Raw genomic sequence first — 17,570 nt, forward strand, 5'->3', positions numbered from 1 at the left:
GGCTTCTCGCTGGGGCGGACCAGACTATGCTATGCTATGCTATACTATACTATACTGTACTATGCTATGCTAGACGGAGGAGGGGGTAGCAAGCTGGAGAAGTTAGCGAAGCTGATCAGTCTTCCGAGGTTGACTAAGTGAGAGAAGTTAGCCCAGCTTCCGAGGTTGCCTTAGTTGACCTAGCTGCGTTAGTTGATCTGGCTGCGTTAGTTGACCTGGCTGCGTTAGTTGACCTGGCTGCGTTAGTTGACCTGGCTGCCAACTTGGCGAAGCTCCTCACGAGGGTAACTTACCAGCAGAGCAGAAGCACACCGAATTTTAGGGTTCCACTTCGGCCGGTATACAGCTCCTCCGAGGTAGCCTTTCCCCTAAGGGGATCCTTCCCCCCCCAAAAAAAAAAAAAACAGTCGCGCTGAAAAACCAAACGGATAAATTCCCCTCCTCGTAATTTCCAAACTTACGTCGCGCAAAAGGACATAGGGAGCTTTACCTTCCCAACTGATGAACAGGGAGGGGTTCCCTCGAACTGGCGTGAAGGTCTCGTTTCCTTTTAGCCATCAATTGAGAAATGTACGTGGCGAAAAAAATAAAAAAAAAATAAAATAAAAAAATAAAAAAAAGAATAAATAAAAAAAAAAAGGTTTCGTTTTTATCGCACAAAAGGGGACACAGGGGAAACGCCTTCTTCGGAATGCACACATGAATGAAAAGGGGAGCACGCGTGAGTGCAGAGGTGTAAGCCCATTGGCAGAAGGGCACGCCCCTTGGCAGAACGGTACGCCCCTTGGCAGAAGGATAATCCTGTTGGCAGTTGCACGCACAGGTTTGCATAGGCACGTGCCCATGCTCAGCGCAGCTCCCCCCCCTCTTCGCCTCGGCAAAGCAAAAGGGCGCGGGGAAACAAAAAAGGGGCGAAGGCGCCTCCAAGTCAGGAATGCCTCGGAGTGGAAAGTGGCCAACGGGGGGGGAGGCGCGCACGTAAGTAGCATAGCACAGCATAAGAAGAGCATAGCACAGCATACGAACAGCATAGCACAGCATACGAACAGCATAGCACAGCATACGAACAGCATAGCACAGCATACGAACAGCATAGCACAGCATACGAACAGCATAGCACAGCATACGAACAGCATAGCACAGCATACGAACAGCATAGCACAGCATACGAACAGCATAGCACAGCATACGAACAGCATAGCACAGCATACGAACAGCATAGCACAGCATACGAACAGCATAGCACATCATACGAACAGCACTAGCGTAGCATGCGCATTGTATACGCTTCCTCTCTCGTCTTTTGGAACGCCGCGGATGTGACGTTCCCCCTGAACTGACTACCTCCCCCCCCCAAAAGGGTTCACATTATACCGTTGGTGATTCTCTGAAAGTAGTCATACTGGACACTTCGGAAATTGTTAATGGAGGACTCGATGAGGGCGTTGATTCGCTGGATGCACTGAGGGGTGAAAGGGGTGAGCGTGCGTGGGGTGATCGTACGTGGGGTGATCGTACGTGGGGAGAGCGCACATGTGGTGATCGTACATGGGGTGAGCGCACATGGGGTGATCGTACATGGGGTGAGCGCACATGGGGTGATCGTACATGGGGTGAGCGCACATGGGGTGATCGTACATGGGGTGAGCGCACATGGGGTGATCGTACATGGGGTGAGCGCACATGGGGAGTGATGAACGACACACATACGATGCCGCTGTTAACGACGCTGCTGGCAACGCTGCTGGCGACGCTGGCCAGACTCGCCCTCGTGTTCTTACCACGTCAACAGCCAGGTTCGTCATGAATCGCTCCTTCAGGGAGTCGATGCAGAACTGGGTGCCGTTCGCAAAGCAGGGGATTTTTAAAGCTGCGCAGGTAGGGAGGTCGCGGGGGGGTGGAAAAATGGGGGCTAAATTGAACGTGTCGTTAAAGAGTAGGGGGTTACCACGGCGCTAACATGACGCTAACGCGGCGTTCTTACATCGCTAACGCGGCGTTCTTACATCGATAACGCGGCGTTCTTACATCGCTAACGCGGCGTTCTTATATTGCTCACACGCCGCTTTTACACCGCTCTTACACCGCTCACAAACCGACCTGGCATCATCAACTCGACGAAAAGGATAATCTCCTCCGAGTGCTTGCGAGCCTCGAGAAAGCCACTCACGATGAGGCGGCGGAAGTACTCGTAGTTCTCGGACTTCTCTCCATCCATGATGTCCAAGTATTCTTGGGTGAGCTTGAATGGGGAGGTCTCAAAGTTGACGTTCCCAGGAGAGTTGGTGAGCATGAACCCGTAATCTATGTGGATGAGGTGTCCGTCGGAGTCCAGCAGCAGGTTTCCGTTGTGCCTGTCCTTCACTTGGAGGAGGTACGAGATGAGTGAGTAGGCGGCGTGGCTCTCGATGAAGTTCTGCAGAGGGGGGAAGCGGGTGAAGAAGTGGGTGAAGAAGCGAGTGACGACGTGCGTGACGAAGTGGGTGAAGAAGCGAGTGACGAAGTGGGTGAAGAAGCGGGTGAAGACGCGAGTGACGACGTGGCACAGATCGAGGCACCAACCGCAGCGTTCACCACGTCGCAGGTTGCGCCACCTGCTCCGACTTCGCCAAGTGCACCCACCTTCTTGGCCTCGAAGATGTAGTCCGCGAAAACGACGTTGAAGATAGTAGAGATGCTGTCCGCGCCAAACTTCCTCTTAAGAGAGTCCACCGAGCAGGTGTCATGCACATATTCGATGATGCCGGAGTTGGCACCCGTGACTAAAATTTCGTACGGACGGAGCCACAGTGGTAGACCTGCATTCTCGAAAATAATTTTGAACTGTCGAATCAGTTGAGATGCCAGCAGTTCCTGTCTTAAGTCATCTCCACCCTTAACGATTACACATTTGAGATCCCATGACTTCAGCTTTCCATACGGTGAAGTTTTCTTGATTTTTTTTTTTTTTTCTTCAAACAGCTCTCCCCATAGAAGCCTCTTAATAGCCCTACAGTTTTTTTTTTTAAACTCCTCATTTGTGTAGTTTTCTGGTTTGAAATACTCACTAATATCTAACGCGTCGTTTGTATTTTCTCCTGAGTAGTAGTAGCTGTTGTGTGTGTGTGTGGCTGGGGGGTCGCTACTTTGGACTGCAATATCATTGTCATTGGGAAGCTCCCCCGTGGAGGGGCTACATCCTCCACCTTGAGCTTCCTCCTGAGTGGGCACTCTGCTTTGATAGACCACTTCACTTTGAGGTACTACTCTGCTTTGTGAGACCACGTGACTTTCGAAGAGCCCTCCAGGTGAAAGGTCAGCCAACTCACTGCTGACGCTCTCCATCGACGTTTTAACTTCGTTGCTGTCGTTGTCGTTCGAGCTGATGTTGCACCTGTCCAGGGAGCTACTCAGATAGTTTGGCATGGAGGCCGAGAGGGGGGTTACCAGGAAGCTCTTGGTTACCTCTCGTGTACCTTCCTCCGTGGGAGCGACACCCCAGTCGGGGCCAGCTTGGTCGAGGTTGCTTGGTTCTGGGTCTCCCCGTTTTGCGCTGTCTCCCTTTGCATCGCCCCCGTTCGCATCGCCCTCATACGCATGGCCCCCGTTCGCATCGCCCTCATACGCATGGCCCCCATTCGCATCGCCATCATTCGCATCGCCCCCATTCGCATCACCCCCATTCGCATCGCCCCCATTCGCATCGCCCCCCTCCGTGTCGGCCCCCTCCTCGTCGTCCTCGTCCGCCCTCATTCCGATACACTTCCTAATTATCGACAGGCTGTCCTCCTCCCCTGAAGGAAAGGAAATCAGATTCTCCTTCCGCAGGTCATTCACTATGCAGTTATACACGTACAGGTGCTCCATTTTTAGGGCGTCCAGGTCCGCGTGGTTTTTTTTTTTCTCCAGCTTGGCCTTCCCCATATCGGCTTTCCCCCGATCGGCCTTCCCCCTCTCAGCTTTCCCTTGTTCGACTTCTGAATCACTGTGGCCAGTGTGCCCCCCCCCCCTCGTCGTCCTCCCCACTTTCGCTTTTTTTTTTTTTTTTTCTTCTTCTTCTTCCTCTTCCCATCATACACCTCCCCTCGCGGCTCGTAGTCGTAGGAGCTGCTGTTCTCGTTAAAGAGCCCGTAGTTTTTGGACGAGCAGAAGTTTTTTTCGATCCGGTGGCCCTTCCTGCGAGGTTGCGGTTTTCGCGTCGGTTCGTCGAGGGACACGTCATCGTTCGCGGCGTCAGTCACGGAGTTGGTCACAGCGTCGGTCACCCCGTCAGTCATGTCACGGGTTGCCCCATCCGCTGTCTCACCCGCCGCTCCACCGCTTGTCCCATCCGCTATCCCATCGACTGCTCCGTTGCCCCCCGCGTGGGGGCCCTCCTTGTCGGGCTGCTTCCCCCCCTTGGTGGGGTAAAACAGGCTATCCGGAATGTGACTAATATCCTCGTCCAAGTCGGCTACTTCGAACATGAGCAGGTAAGGAGCTCTCTTCTTGGAGAAAAATATTTTGCATTCATCGTAATTGAAGTGTAGAATTTGCAAGCCACTGCTACTCGCTGTCTGTTCCGTTCTATGATCGGAGTGAGGAGAGGACGACAGACACTCCAACGGAATGCACAACCCTGTCATGGAAAACATATTTGTGCATGCAGCAACGATACATCTCCTCATGAGCATCCAGCTGTTTAAGGAGTATATAAATCGGTTGAGTAGTTCATTTCGTATTTCTATGTCTGGTTCTGAGGAGAGGAGGTTTGAAACGGAGATGGCTAGATTTATGAAATTATTTAGGAGACTAAAGTAATCGCATCTCCTTTGCTTCATGAAAAATTGCTGTAACTCTTCAATCATATCAAAGGTGCAGTTAAATTCGGGGAGGAAGAACTTGGATGCACTGAGGGGGTTGCCTAGCTTGGCGTAAGTACTGGGTAACTTCACTCTAGCCCTGGCTAACGAGAGGGCTCCCGAGTTGATGATGTAGCACTGGGGCAGCTTGGGGGGCGGGGCCGTGCTCGTCGCTTCCCTTTTGCGGCGCTTCATGGGAGAGGCGCTTGGGGCGGCATTTAGAGCGGCATTTTGAGCGGCGCTTGGGGGGGCGTTTGGGGCGGCACTTGGAGCGGCATTTAGAGCAGCGCTTTGGGAATCGCTCTGCGTCTCGCTCTGCCCCACCGGCTCCCCCCCCTTCAACACGTACGAGTTGCATGACCTGTTCAGGCAATTACTAAACAGCTTCGTCTGCTGGAACCGCTCATTAGCTTTAATCCTTTTGATAATATATTTCCTTTTGAAAAGAAGAGGATGGGCTAGGTTCAGCAAGTAGGACTGTTTGTTCTCATTCCCCGAGGTGCATTTACTGTTAAATGGCTTGCAATTCACAACAGCCATCTCTATTTCTTGTGTCATTTTGTGAGCCAAGTCTTTATATTTGGAACAGTTATCCTCCACTATGGAGTGGTAGATCCAACTTAGCTTCAAAGCGAAATGCATTGCCTTGCTAGCTTTATACAGAAGGAAACGATAAAGGGAAGAAGACTCATAACGGACGAGGGAAATCTGACTCAGCTGTGGGAGGTAAAATAATATGTCTTCGTACTTCCTTTGAGTGTAGAGGGAATTCACTAGGTACTCATGTACGCCTACTTCTCTTCTGTCGTACAGATACCTAATGTGCAGATGTGTGTCAAAGTATTCACATCTGAACAGTCTCAACAGACTGCCTTCCTTTAATGCATTCTTTGCTCCCTTCGCTTTACTGTTTGCTCTCTCCCTATCGTTGCTACTGTTGCCGTGTTGGCTACCCCTTCCGCTGTTACTACTGCTGTGGTGGATAGCGGAGTTACTGACCCCCTCGTCCTCCTCTCCCACATGACTCTGACTCTCACTAGGCTTAAGCTCGTTTATTATCTTCGGCTTGGAGGATGGAGACTCTCTGAAAATACGCGAGATGCTTTCCCGTATCTGTGTGTGCCGGTTGCACCCACTGGGGGAAGCGCCGTCCGAATGGTTATGCTCATGGGGATGGCAACTCTCATGCTCCGGGTGATGGCAACTCTCATGCTCCGGGTGATGGCAACTCTCATGCTGCGAGTGATGGCAACTCTCATGTTGCGAGTGATGGCAACTCTCATGCTGCGAGTGATGGCAACTCTCATGCTGCGCGTGATGATCATCACCGGAGTAACCAGCACGACTGGAGGAACCCTGACCCCCCCCACCGACATCATCACAGAAGTGGTGACTACTCCTGTTCATCTCCTTATTCTCCAACTTCATCTTAAATAATTCTATAATTTTAATTTTATTTTGTTTTTCTGTGGGCTGATCCCTTTCCTTCATTTTGTGTGCTTCCCAGCTTGGCATGTCTTCACTGGAGTGGTTACTCTCGTGCGGCTGCTCCTTCTTCTCCACCTGCTGCATCTCCCCCTGCTGCTTCCCCTCCTTCACGTGACAGTCACCTCTGTAACTCCCGGGAAGGGTGTAATTATCGTCGGAGTGCGTGCAGAGGTCCGAGTTCTCCCTCTTCTCCTCATTATCGTGATAACTATGTTGGGCCCCCGCTTGGGAGTATGTCGCTTCGTCCGGTTGGCGGTCCTCCCTTCTGTCACCTCCCTGCACGTATTGATCATCTTCCCCTAGAAGGCTTGCTTGGTCAATCCTATCGACTGCAACCCCGCCCAGGTTGTTCCTCCCTGTGGTAGCGTCCTCCTCAAAGTTGACACTTTTTTTCCTACTTGGCTCTCCGACAGGTGTGTCATCATGTGTGTATCCACCCATTGGGAAATTCCCCTTTAACGGGTCTACACAATGCTGCGGTTCACTGCTCCCATCGGCGTGCACCTCACCTCCACGACCTTTTAATCGAAGGCAAACAAAATCATCCGTGTATACGTGCGATTTGTAGTTGTGTTTGTACAGAGACCTATATGATGTGCTCTCTTCTGGTGGGGAGGTGCATTTTTCCCTTTGGTCACACTCTGTCGCAGTTGCGAATTGGTAACTTGGCTCGGCGCCCTCGTTTGCATTGCCAGCATCTTCCCTGCCGGTCTGTCCTGTTTCGCGGTTTGTTTCGCGGTTTGTTTCGCGGTCTGTTCTGTGGTCCGTTCCGCGGTCCGTTCCGCGGTCCGTTATTTGGTCTGTTCCGCGGTCCGTTCCGCAGTCCGTTTTTTGGTCTGTTTTGCGATCCGTCTCGCGGTCCATCTTGCTCACTGCGTCGCTCCTTCTCGTTCGTTTTTTTTTTGTTTTGCCAAAATGGCGAGCTAAACACGGGGATGTTAAAACGGGGGGAAGAAAAAAAAGGGTGTCCTTTTTTTTCTCTTCAACTTGGAGAAGTGTGCCAGCTTTGCTGTGTTAGCCTCCCCCTAGTGGTATCGCATCGTACCATGTTGTGTGATGTGCGTTTGTGGCATATTCTGCCTGACTCGGTCAGGTGATGAAAACGTGTTTTGCGGCATATTTTTGCCTGACTTGGTCAGGTGAAGAAAGCACACTTACTGCATATTTTTGCCTAACTTGGTCAGGTGATGAAGCACGTTTGCAGCATATTTCTCCTGACTTCGTCAAGTCAGATCATATGATACGTTATTATATTATGTAATACGTTGCCTGACTCGGTCAGGTTATCCCTGCGGATGATTCCTTCTCCCTTTGTTGCCCTTCTTTCGTCCCTTCGCTTAAACCCGGAGTTGCAAACGCGCGGGAGGGGGCATAGTTGACTCCCATGCTATGCTCTGTAATGTCAACATAACTCCTCCTTTCCCGTCAGTGTCACTGATGTGAGCTTGTTGGTGCGGATCCTTCGCGTCGCGATGCGTGACCTTAACCTCCAGCGCAGCTGGCAAAGCATTCACAGATGGTTTGAAATTGTTTCAAAGCGGCATGGCCATAAGGCTGGGAAAGGCTTCTTTATTTTTTGCCGCTTTGTTTGCCCCCGTGCGGCGGAAAAATTGCCCGTAACTGGGAGGTGCGAGAAGGCGGCCAGCGAGTGACGCCGAGTGAGGGGGCGGGGAGAAGCACAAGGGTCCTAAACGGAAAAAAATAAACGTGCGGGGGGGCATGTGCATACGAAATGGTGACCTGTTCATTGAATTTAATTTAATTTAGTTTCATTTCATTTCATTTCATTTCATTTCATTTCATTTCATTTAATTTAATTTAATTTAATTTAATTTAATTTAATTTAATTTAATTGAATTTTTTTTTTTTTTTTTTTTCTTTGTATAATTATTTGTTCCCCTCTTTAGAGTTCCTTTCAAAGCTCCCTTTTGAGTTCCCTTTCGCGTTCTCCCGGTTAGCCGTTAGCCCCACTTTCTACTTCACTGGGGTGAAGAGATGTCCGCTCGGGACTGACCCACACAGCTGTGCTTTCCCATGTGCAGCCGCCGTCGAACGTATTCGTAGTTATTATGTGTTTCTTCCTCTGCGCTAAGGCGATTGCCATGTGAACCTCTTTAGCCGGGCAGCACTGATGACATATAAATTCCACCCCCACCGCTTGGCATTTGCACTGCTCTCCCTCCGTCATGGTTATGCGTGCGCCCCGGGGACGACAAACAGTACACTTAGGAGAGGTGTTCCACTGTTTTTATTGCGACAACGTCACTACGAAGGTGGCTGCCAACGTGACTGCCAACGTGGCTGTCAACTCCGCCGCTACTTTCAGCGCTGCTCATTTTTTCCCCTAGCGGAGTGAAGAAGACCGCCTGGTGACCCCAAATTGGAACAGCCGCCTGGTGGAGGACACCCCATATTTTTGTTCCCTCCGATGTTACCTTCTCAGTTTTTTGGACCACGTCTTAACGGGGAGAGTGTCCACACGGGGGAAAGACCTAAATAAACCATTTGAAGTGCTAATGAATGGGGGAGCAACGGCATGGAGTTACTTCCCACCCGCCTCCTCGCCCGGCTCCACTTGTGCCCCCTCGTCTGCCTCTTCCTCTTCCGCCTCTTCCTCCTCCGAATTGAAAAATGAGGAATGGTGAAAACATTTTTATTGGCCACCTGGGGGAGGGAAGAGGTGTATGTACTCCTCCCCATGACAGGGGGTGCCTCCGCGAATGATCATTCGAGGGGATTTAACTCTTCTTTCCGGTGTGAAAATTAAAAGAAAATTTGTTTAGCAAACGAAAGAGCGTTCCGTTATAGCTATAGTTGTGCCTTTAGCTGTTTGTTTTGCAGCCATTTGGTGTGGAGTCTCCGTAAGTCTGTAACGCTTCCCCCCCCATATATTGCGTCGCTCTGTCTGTGTTGTCCTGTCTGTGCTGCCCTGTCTGTGCCGCTCCGTCTGTGCCGCTCCGTCTGTGCCGCTCCGTCTGTGCTGCCCCTCTTGGAGGAAAAACAAAATGGGACCCGAGTTCAATCCCTTCGCTTCGCCACAAACTGTGATTGAGGACTCCGTCAAAGGGGAAACGGATTATCTGAACAGAAAGTACAAAAATGAGAGATTAATAAAAGGGGGGAAAATAAATGAGGAAAGATCCCCATATGTATCCCTCTCGTCTCCCTCATCTTTCTCGTCTCTCTCGTCTCTCTCGTCTCTCTCGTTTCTCTCATCTTTCTCGTCTCTCTCCCCTTGGTGTGTTTTCCCTTCACCCCACTAACGTCGCTGTAGCATCAGTGTGCGTATGTCGTAGGGGGTCCACTCCGGTGTTGCTTCTACTACGTGTGTGGATTTTCATCGCTACCTCTGCCTGCACTCCTTTCCACTTAAAAAAGCGAAACGCTAGAAAACTACCTGAGTCTGTACGATGAACCCATGAAGGGGGGACTCAACAGAGTAAAGGCAGCAGATATCGAATTGAAGGACGATCCAAGTTGCATAGACTCGATCATATTCAACGATATGGAGATGGGAGGAGAGAACTACAGTGTGCTTGACAATGCGGATGCAAGTTTCCTTCGCAGTTTTCCCGATTCCGGGTAACTTAACTTATTAAGACGATAGGATGCTCTTCATTTTGAGATGATTCGTAATTCCAATTGGGGTTGCACATGTACAGAAGGTCCTTCCCCCCTTTTGGTCCTTTTTTTTCCCTTCGCAGAGATGGCAGTCTGAGCTACACGGGTGCCAACGAGACCCCCTTCCAGGAGCTGAGGTACGACGGGCGCTAGTTGGCACTTGTCTCGCTGCCATTTGGCCGCATGATCGAATGATCCATGACTGCACAATCGTATGACCGCATGACCGCATGACCGTATGACCGCGTGACCGCTCATCCCCCCGCGTAACTCTCTTTCAAAGCGGCGAAGACGCGAAGCGCACACCAGAAATGGAACTTATCCTGGAAGACCATTTCGAGTAGGGTATTTTAAGGGCCCCTCTCCCGTGGGGAATGAGGCCTATCGTGTCCCTCCCACCGCCTTACCGATCCCACCGCCATACGGATCGCACCGCCTTGCGGCTTTACCGCTCCCTCTCCTTTCCAGCAGAGCCCGACGAAGTGACAACCTTTTCGAGGTGCACATATTTAAGGAGAGTCAGAGTGGGCAGCTGGCCGAGACTCCCGTGGGACATTTAGAAAGAGAAAAGGAGGAGTCTCCCAAAGGTGTCGTGGTTAACTCAGTTGGAGATACTTGCGTGGTTAACTCAGTTGGGGATACTTGCGTGGTTAAGTCAGTTGGTGATTCTCGCGTGGTTAACTCAGTTGGTGATTCTCGCGAGGTTAACCACATGGGGGACGATCACGTGGTCAGCCATGTTGGGGACACCCGCGAGGTCAGCCACGCTGGTCAGCTGGACCATCTTAACATCCTTTGCGACGTCGACCCATGTGTGCATCAAAAGAGGAACGCTTTTAGGTGAGCCACAGATTCGCGCAGTCCTCACCCCTGCTGGGTGTTAACTGTGCGATCACTCCGCTGAGCCCGGATGAACCACGCTGAACCCCGGTGAACCCAGCTGAACCCCGCGTGACGGTTCGCCCCAAACGCGACATGTCCTCCCCCTGGTGGCCCCTTCCCTTTAGCGGTGCGCGTGGAGAGCTGCGCCAAAAGGACGACCCCCAGCCGGGAAAGCCCGATAGTCATCGTAAGCACGAAAGAGGGAGAGGCAGTCTAGCCGGTTGGAAGGCTATCCGGTTGGAAGGCTATCCGCTTCGTCGCCTATCCGGTTGGCAGCCTATCCAGTTGGAAGGCTATCCGGTTGGAAGGCTATCCGCTTCGCCGCCTATCCGCTTAGCAAGCCTACCGCTTCTCCGGGCGCCCCCTTCTTAGCAGACTTGCAGAGCGAAATGCCCTACGACGAGTGCGCCCTGACGAACGGCTTCTTCGACACGATAGAAAATATTAACACAAAGGTGGTGGAAAAATACAAAAACTTGAAAGGAGTTTCAGAAAATTTAATCGGGATTGTTACGAAGTCTGACTTCGAGCATAGGATAGACGAACTGCTCAGATTCAGCGAGAGGAACTCTGTGCTCATCGAGGAGTTCCGCAAGCAAAGTGAGGAGTGCATTCGTCGGTGCCGCAAGTTTGAGACGTCGTCTGAGCAGGTACGGCCGGTTGGCGCGTGGGGGGCCACCTCTTCAGCCGCAGCCTTCATCCGCAGCCTTTAGCGGCCTACTTCGGTCACCACCTTCAGCCGTTGAAGGCAACGGCTGCCTTCATTGGCCTACTTCCCCCCTTCAACCGCCTCCTTCCCCCCTCCCCCCATGCCAGCTCGTCGGAGAATGTATTGATACTTTAGCAAATAGCAGCATCTGTTACGCAGAGTGGGTGTGTCTGCACGCGCGCAAGGTGGACCCATTGGAGGTAGTGCTCTCCGACATGCAGCAGTTCGTCCGCGCGAATGAATAAGCGGTGCCCCCGCCTAGTGGGGGTGGCGAAGTTAAGCACACGAAGAGGAGTTAAAATCATGTGTAGAAATTATGATCATGTGGAGGCGTTAATCACATGGGGAGAAGCGACGTGCGATGTGTGCCGCTTCCCGCTTCCCGCTTCCCGCGTACCGCTCTCAGCTTGCCCCCCTTTGGCCTACATAAAGAGCGAACCGGGGGAGCGCGGAAAGGGCACGACGTCCCGGATGTTGCTCATAGAGGTGAGAAACATAACAAGCCTATCCAAGCCAAGACCAAACCCCGCATGAGGGATATTACCATAACGACGAAGCTGTAAATATGGCTCATACAATCGGAGATCCAGACGTTTCTCTTTCATCCTCCTCTCCAATGTGTGTATCCTTATCTCTCTCTCTGATCCACCAACCACTTCTCCAACGTCCGGAAGGAGCACATCCATACAAGCAACTGTTTTGCCATCCGCATTTAGAGTCATGTAAAACGGTTTCATGTCCTGTGGGTAGTTAATAACAACCACCGGGGAGCTAAAATGCACATTAGTCAAAAATTTTTGTTCCTCAAAGGTTAAGTCGCCTGAGCGTGGGGCTGCGTCTGCAAGTGGGGCTGCGTCTTTATGCGGGGCTGCGTCCGTATGAACCATGTGCTCCTTTATAATCTGAACAGCTTCACCGTACGTGATGACAACGAACGGTTTTTGCAACACGTTTTGCAGCTTCTCCTTCAATTTGTCATCGTGGTGTTCACTAATGTAATCGATGTCCTCCGATTTGTGGAGAGCAAATTTTACCATTTCTTTAATGTATTCCTCTGCCAAAGAAATGATGGTCTCCAAGTTGGAGAAGGCCAACTCTACTTCCATCATCAGGAACTCACTCAGGTGTCTTACTGTGTTTGAATTTTCTGCTCGGAAGGACTGGTTCAACGTGAATACGTCTCCCATGGAGCAGCAGAGGCACTCCAGGGCCAGCTGACTCGACACGTTTAGGTAGCACGGCTTTTTAAAGAAGTCTTTGTGGAAAGGGGGGCTCCCGTGGTGGGGGTCTTCCCCTTTGCAAGGCTCGTCAGCGCGTCCGTCAGTGCCGCGCTCAACGGGACCACTTCCATTGGCGCGTCCATCAGAACCACTCGCATTAGCTCGTTCACCGCTGCTTCTCCTGGAGGGCGCGCCGATCCCCCCCTCCGACATCAGCGTGGTCGCGTGAAATAACTTCCCCCCCCCTCGCAGTCGTTGCTCGTCAGTACAGGCGTGTTGATGTACGTGCAGTTCCTCTCCCTCCAAAACTTAAACGTCTCCATCACTATATCGGACTTGAGCCTGAACACGCTGCTGTAAAGCTTGGTCCTGGCCCGCAGGTGGGGGAAGCTGCGCAGGTGCTCCTTGGTGTGGTACTTTTTGGCGATCGCGTAGTGCTTGCCGGGGGGGGGGCGCAAGTCCTCACCGCTTCCGCTTCTGTTTCTATCCCTGCCGCTATCACCGCTTCCGCTTTCGCTTCTCTCCCGGTCGCTATCACCGTTTCCGCTTCTCCCCCTGCCGCTATCACCGCTTCCCTCCCTGCCGAGGAGCTTCACGTAGTGCGCCTTCGCCGCGTCCTGCACGCAGAGCTCCACTCGCTGCTTCTTCCCCAAGGAGCACTTCAGCTCCCCGAAGCATTCCACAGCCTCATCCGTAAGCAATCGAGAAACTAGCCCGTAGTTAGGGATCCCCGAGTCGATCACCACCTGTATATTCTTCACGTGAGACCCATCATTCACGTCAATAAAGGAGAACCGGTTCTTACCGACTGTCCTCACGGACTTCACCCAACCGCAGATTTTGTATTTTTTCACTTCACTGTCAGTCACGGGGGCCCGAAAAATGTCTTTAATTTTGGTACGTCCGGTTAGTTCGCGGGGTTGCGGAGAGGACGCGCCGTCTAGGGAACCCTCCCCAGGGCGCGTACCATCGTGCTTCCCGTCGTGTTCGAGAGGGTGTTCCCCACCGCGTTCCACATCGTGCTTCCCGTCGCCTTCCCCACCGTGGCTGACCCACTGCGAGCCACTTCCACCACTCAGTTTTGCGAAAAAGCGTTTCCTCTCGGGAAGTCTGCTCCAATCCAGCGCCCTGTGTGTCCCCTTGGGGATGCACCAACTGTACCTTGTGTTATCCTTAAAGAGAAAGGCACCTCTCATGAGTGCTGTCCCCCCACGGGCCCTTCCCCTTCCTCTTCCTCCTCTTCTTGTTGCTGTTGCTGCTTCCGCTGTTGTTGCTGCCCCCGCTGTTGTTCCCCTTCCTCTTATTCTTGCTGCTGCTCCCGCTGCTCTTCTTCCCCCTCCTGGGCGCAGTTGAAGGAGTGGCCCCCTCTGACCACACAACTGAAGAGTTAACAAATTCGCCTCTATGCTTCCTTTGCTCCTTTGTAGTATACCCCTGGCAAGCAGCCCAAGAAGAGTGATGAAAAGGGTAAGCTGGGAGAAAGCGATTCTCATTAACCGCTTGGCATGGTACTCGGTTAAAGGTGTAGGGGGTGGGGGTGCTCAAAAACGTGTGCAAGTATGCTACACCACGTTTTGCCTAAGTTGAAGAAATGGGCACCACCTTACCCCTTTAATGAGAGCCCTGCAGGCTAAGTGGGTTAAACTGCTCTAGGCACACGTTCGGCGGGCGATCGGTTGGCTAATCGGTTGGCTGATAGGTTGGCTGATAGGTTGGCTGATCGGTCGGCTGATCGGTTGGCCGGTCGGTCGGGCTAATCCAGCCAACCGTGTGGGGTTGCTCCTTTCTGTTCTTTTGGGTGCGCCAGCTAAGGTAAAATAACCCCACATGAACGGAAAAAAAAAAAAAAAAAAAAAAAAAAAAAAGTGGGCAAAAAGTGAGCAGAAAGTGAGCAGAAGGTGAACAAAACGTGAACAAAAAATGAACAAAACGTGAACAAAAAATGAACAAAGCGTGAACAAGAAGAGCTAGCCACATTTGGCACTTCTGGGAATGAAAAAAAACAATGCCGCTTTGGGCCCCTCGGGGGGAAAGCCAAGCCGTGTGAACCGCAGGAAGGATGACCACACCGGTGCACCAACAACTGCGGCTTTTGCGGGCCTACGAAACGTAATTTTCGGGATGCGCGTCAGGGGAGAAAACGCGAAACACTTTGCGCGAGAGGGCCCTGCCCAGGCGCCGATCCCCGTAGGATGAACTGATGATATAATCCTGTAAGCACTCTTCGTCGTCTTTTTTTTTCAAGTGCATAATTAAGTCGAAGGGGGTGCCGAACGCCTGGGCGATGCTTATGGAGGCATCTTCGGACAGCCCGTTGATTTGCATCAACTGGGAGACCCACGTGGGGAAATGCCTGCGTTGGGGGGGTGTGGCGGCCAGCGTCCCGGCCAACGTCCCGGGGGGGGGCGGGATCCCCTTCTCCCGGATCACCCTCTCCCGGTTGAGCTGGCTGAGCCCAGGCGGCTTGACCTTAAAGTATGAGTTAAGCTTCCGTACCTTAGACAAGTAAAGATACCGGCAGCACTTGAAAATAAACCTGTGGAGATTCTTATCGTTTTCCATCTCGATGGAGTCCACCTGGTGTCGAATAAGTAGTGTCGCGATGAGTCTATCAAACAATTTTTCGTTGATCTTGGTGTGTTCTGCATCCCATCGGTTGGTTCCCCTCTCAGTGATACTCCTTTTGTCGAAGGACTCACCAACATCCTTGTTGCAATTCGTCCTATTTATATACTCACGCACTCCTATGAAGAGACAAATAACCTTAACATGGTCATACGCTTTTTGTATCTTTTCGATTTTGCTCAAAATGGAAGTTCGTAAATGCGGGCATTCCTCTTCGATGTAAGGTTCATCGATAAGGACAAGGATTAACGCTAGTTGGAGATCACTCGCGGGGGGAGTCTCCTCCTCCTCCACTTCGTTGTATCCACTCAGCTCCATGTCGTCCGTGTACCTCTCAGGTCCATCCTCTTTGTTCTTCCTTTCATGATTTTTCACGAAGTGAGATTTGTAGGGAAAATTTGTGTAAATATGACACGTGCGTTTCTCCAAAAGGGGTGTCCTGCCCTCGTCATCCCTTTGGGAGGGGCCCCCCTGGAAGTGGCCCTCTTCGAAGTGGCCCTCTTCGAAGTTCCCCTCTTCGGAGTGCCCCCCTTGGACGTCCCCCCCCTGGAGCATCTTCCCATACTCCGTTTCATTTTTGTCCTTTTCCTCCTCCTCCTTTAAGAGTGCCTGCAACTCTGCGTGTACTTTTCCCCCCCGCAGGTCTTCGCTCAGCACAATTCGGATATTTTCCATCGGGGGGTGGTAAGCGGCAAGTGGTGGGCGGTAAGTGGTGAGCGGTGGGCGGTATGCGGTATGCGGTACGCTGTTCGCGCTTCTCCCCGTTTGCTCCCGACCTTTTTTATTTTTTTTTCGCACTAAAAGCCCCCCCACACACCTGTTACTTCAATACATGCGGCGGGTCTTCCTCTTCCTTCTCGCGCGCTGGTCAGGCCTCGCCCCTTTTTTTAACTTGTCCTAGTTGATAAAATGGTGCATGAATTAGGTGCGCTTGGCTTCGTGTGTGCACCCTGGAGTGGGGCAGTGTAAACGGGAAAAAGAAGGCGAACGGCGAGAAGGCTACCCATTGGGATTACCCGTGAGGGTGACCCTTGTGATGAGATAACACAGCAGGGACAATCCCCACCGTTGCACTTTGCCACTTTTCCCGCGCTTAGACCTGCGAGCGTGTCCCCAATGCAAAAACGTCACGTTGGGACCTCACGTGTAAGAGCGGCAGCGAACACGCGAGGAAATAACTAGCTGGAGCGTGGAGCGACAAAGGGGTGATATCAAAAGGACGGTCCCCACCATAACTCCATTTGGTTAAACCTTTTTTTTTTTTTTTTTTTTTTTTTTTACAATGGCAGGAGGGGGGGGTTCTCCACATGGGGAAAATTGCACAGACGATGTGGGTATCTCCCGTCGTGGTGCTACATAACTGTAACTTTTTTTTTTTTTCTTTTTTTTCTTTCTTTTTCGTAAAGTGCGAAACTGGAGGGGGGAAATGCTGATGGAGTTGCCTGGCCCGTCACGCATACAGGCATGTATATTTTAAAAAAGGGGAGAGGGAACACAGGTTGGGGAAAGAAAAGAGGGGCGTCAGGGGGGGATGATGGCCTCTCCCCTTCTGGTGCGCTGCTTCATTTGGGGTGACACCAACCCGAAACGACTCTGCTCTGGTTCGGCCTGGTGCGAACCGCAGGGGGAAGGGGAAGAGAATAGGAGGAGAACGAGGAAGAGAACGCCAAGTGGAACAAACCTCCTCGTTGCTCTTAACAGCTCAGGAGTGTACCTATTCCTGTACCTATACCTGTACCTATACCTGTACCTTACCCGTTCCAACATCGACCATTCCAGCATCGACCCTTTCGCAGGATCCACCTTATGTCCGCCGCGCCCAAAGCGTTTGGTTTTCTTCTCTCCCCGTGGCGATGCTCCATCCATTGGGGAATGTAGTGTCCCTACAACCAGCCATGTTGCCACAACGGGGTGATTCAAGTGGGAAGGGAAAAAAAAGGAAAAAAAAGGAAAAAAAGAAGGAAAGAAAAAATAAAAAAGCTGCATTATCGCTAATTTTTTCACACTAGAAAAGGCATATGTACAATTCTGCTTGAGGAGACGGATTCTCCAACTGAATTTAAAATGGAAGCGCCCCCTCGATCGGTGATCCCCTCCAAAAAAAAGCAATTTAAAAAAAAGTATCGCTGTTACTCCGCTTAAGCGGAAGCGAACAGGAGAAGCATGAATAAAAAAAAAAAANANANANATATATTATTATTATTA

General features: G+C 51.5%; 4 protein-coding genes across 4 annotated transcripts; 1 reads left to right on the top strand and 3 right to left on the bottom strand.

The window, feature by feature from the left end:
- Positions 1 to 3,848: 3,848 nt before the first annotated feature.
- Positions 3,849 to 7,172, bottom strand: PCYB_103180 (phosphatidylinositol 4-kinase; the record flags this gene model as incomplete). Its single annotated transcript, XM_004222867.1, has 2 exons — positions 3,849 to 5,885; positions 6,195 to 7,172. 2 exons carry the CDS (start codon positions 7,170 to 7,172, stop codon positions 3,849 to 3,851), a joined length of 3,015 nt encoding a protein of 1,004 aa, XP_004222915.1.
- A 2,554-nt stretch (positions 7,173 to 9,726) lies between these two features.
- On the top strand, positions 9,727 to 12,054 carry PCYB_103190 (hypothetical protein; the record flags this gene model as incomplete). Its single annotated transcript, XM_004222868.1, has 7 exons — positions 9,727 to 9,890; positions 10,013 to 10,066; positions 10,213 to 10,269; positions 10,401 to 10,773; positions 11,201 to 11,461; positions 11,628 to 11,684; positions 11,953 to 12,054. The coding sequence occupies 4 exons, from the start codon at positions 9,727 to 9,729 to the stop codon at positions 10,771 to 10,773; spliced, it is 648 nt and encodes a 215-aa protein (XP_004222916.1). The 3' UTR covers positions 11,201 to 11,461; positions 11,628 to 11,684; positions 11,953 to 12,054.
- On the bottom strand, positions 11,949 to 12,953 carry PCYB_103200 (asparagine-t RNA ligase; the record flags this gene model as incomplete). The annotated part of the gene is made up of 1 exon (XM_004222869.1): positions 11,949 to 12,953. A coding segment is annotated over one exon (1,005 nt), but the record flags the coding sequence as incomplete, so codon positions are not given.
- A 1,887-nt stretch (positions 12,954 to 14,840) lies between these two features.
- PCYB_103210 (hypothetical protein) lies at positions 14,841 to 16,040 on the bottom strand (the record flags this gene model as incomplete). The annotated part of the gene is made up of 1 exon (XM_004222870.1): positions 14,841 to 16,040. One exon carries the CDS (start codon positions 16,038 to 16,040, stop codon positions 14,841 to 14,843), a length of 1,200 nt encoding a protein of 399 aa, XP_004222918.1.
- Positions 16,041 to 17,570: the final 1,530 nt, after the last annotated feature.

The sequence above is a fragment of the Plasmodium cynomolgi genome, chromosome 10, assembly GCF_000321355.1.
Source record: "Plasmodium cynomolgi strain B DNA, chromosome 10, whole genome shotgun sequence".
NCBI classification, from domain to species: Eukaryota; Apicomplexa; class Aconoidasida; order Haemosporida; family Plasmodiidae; genus Plasmodium; species Plasmodium cynomolgi.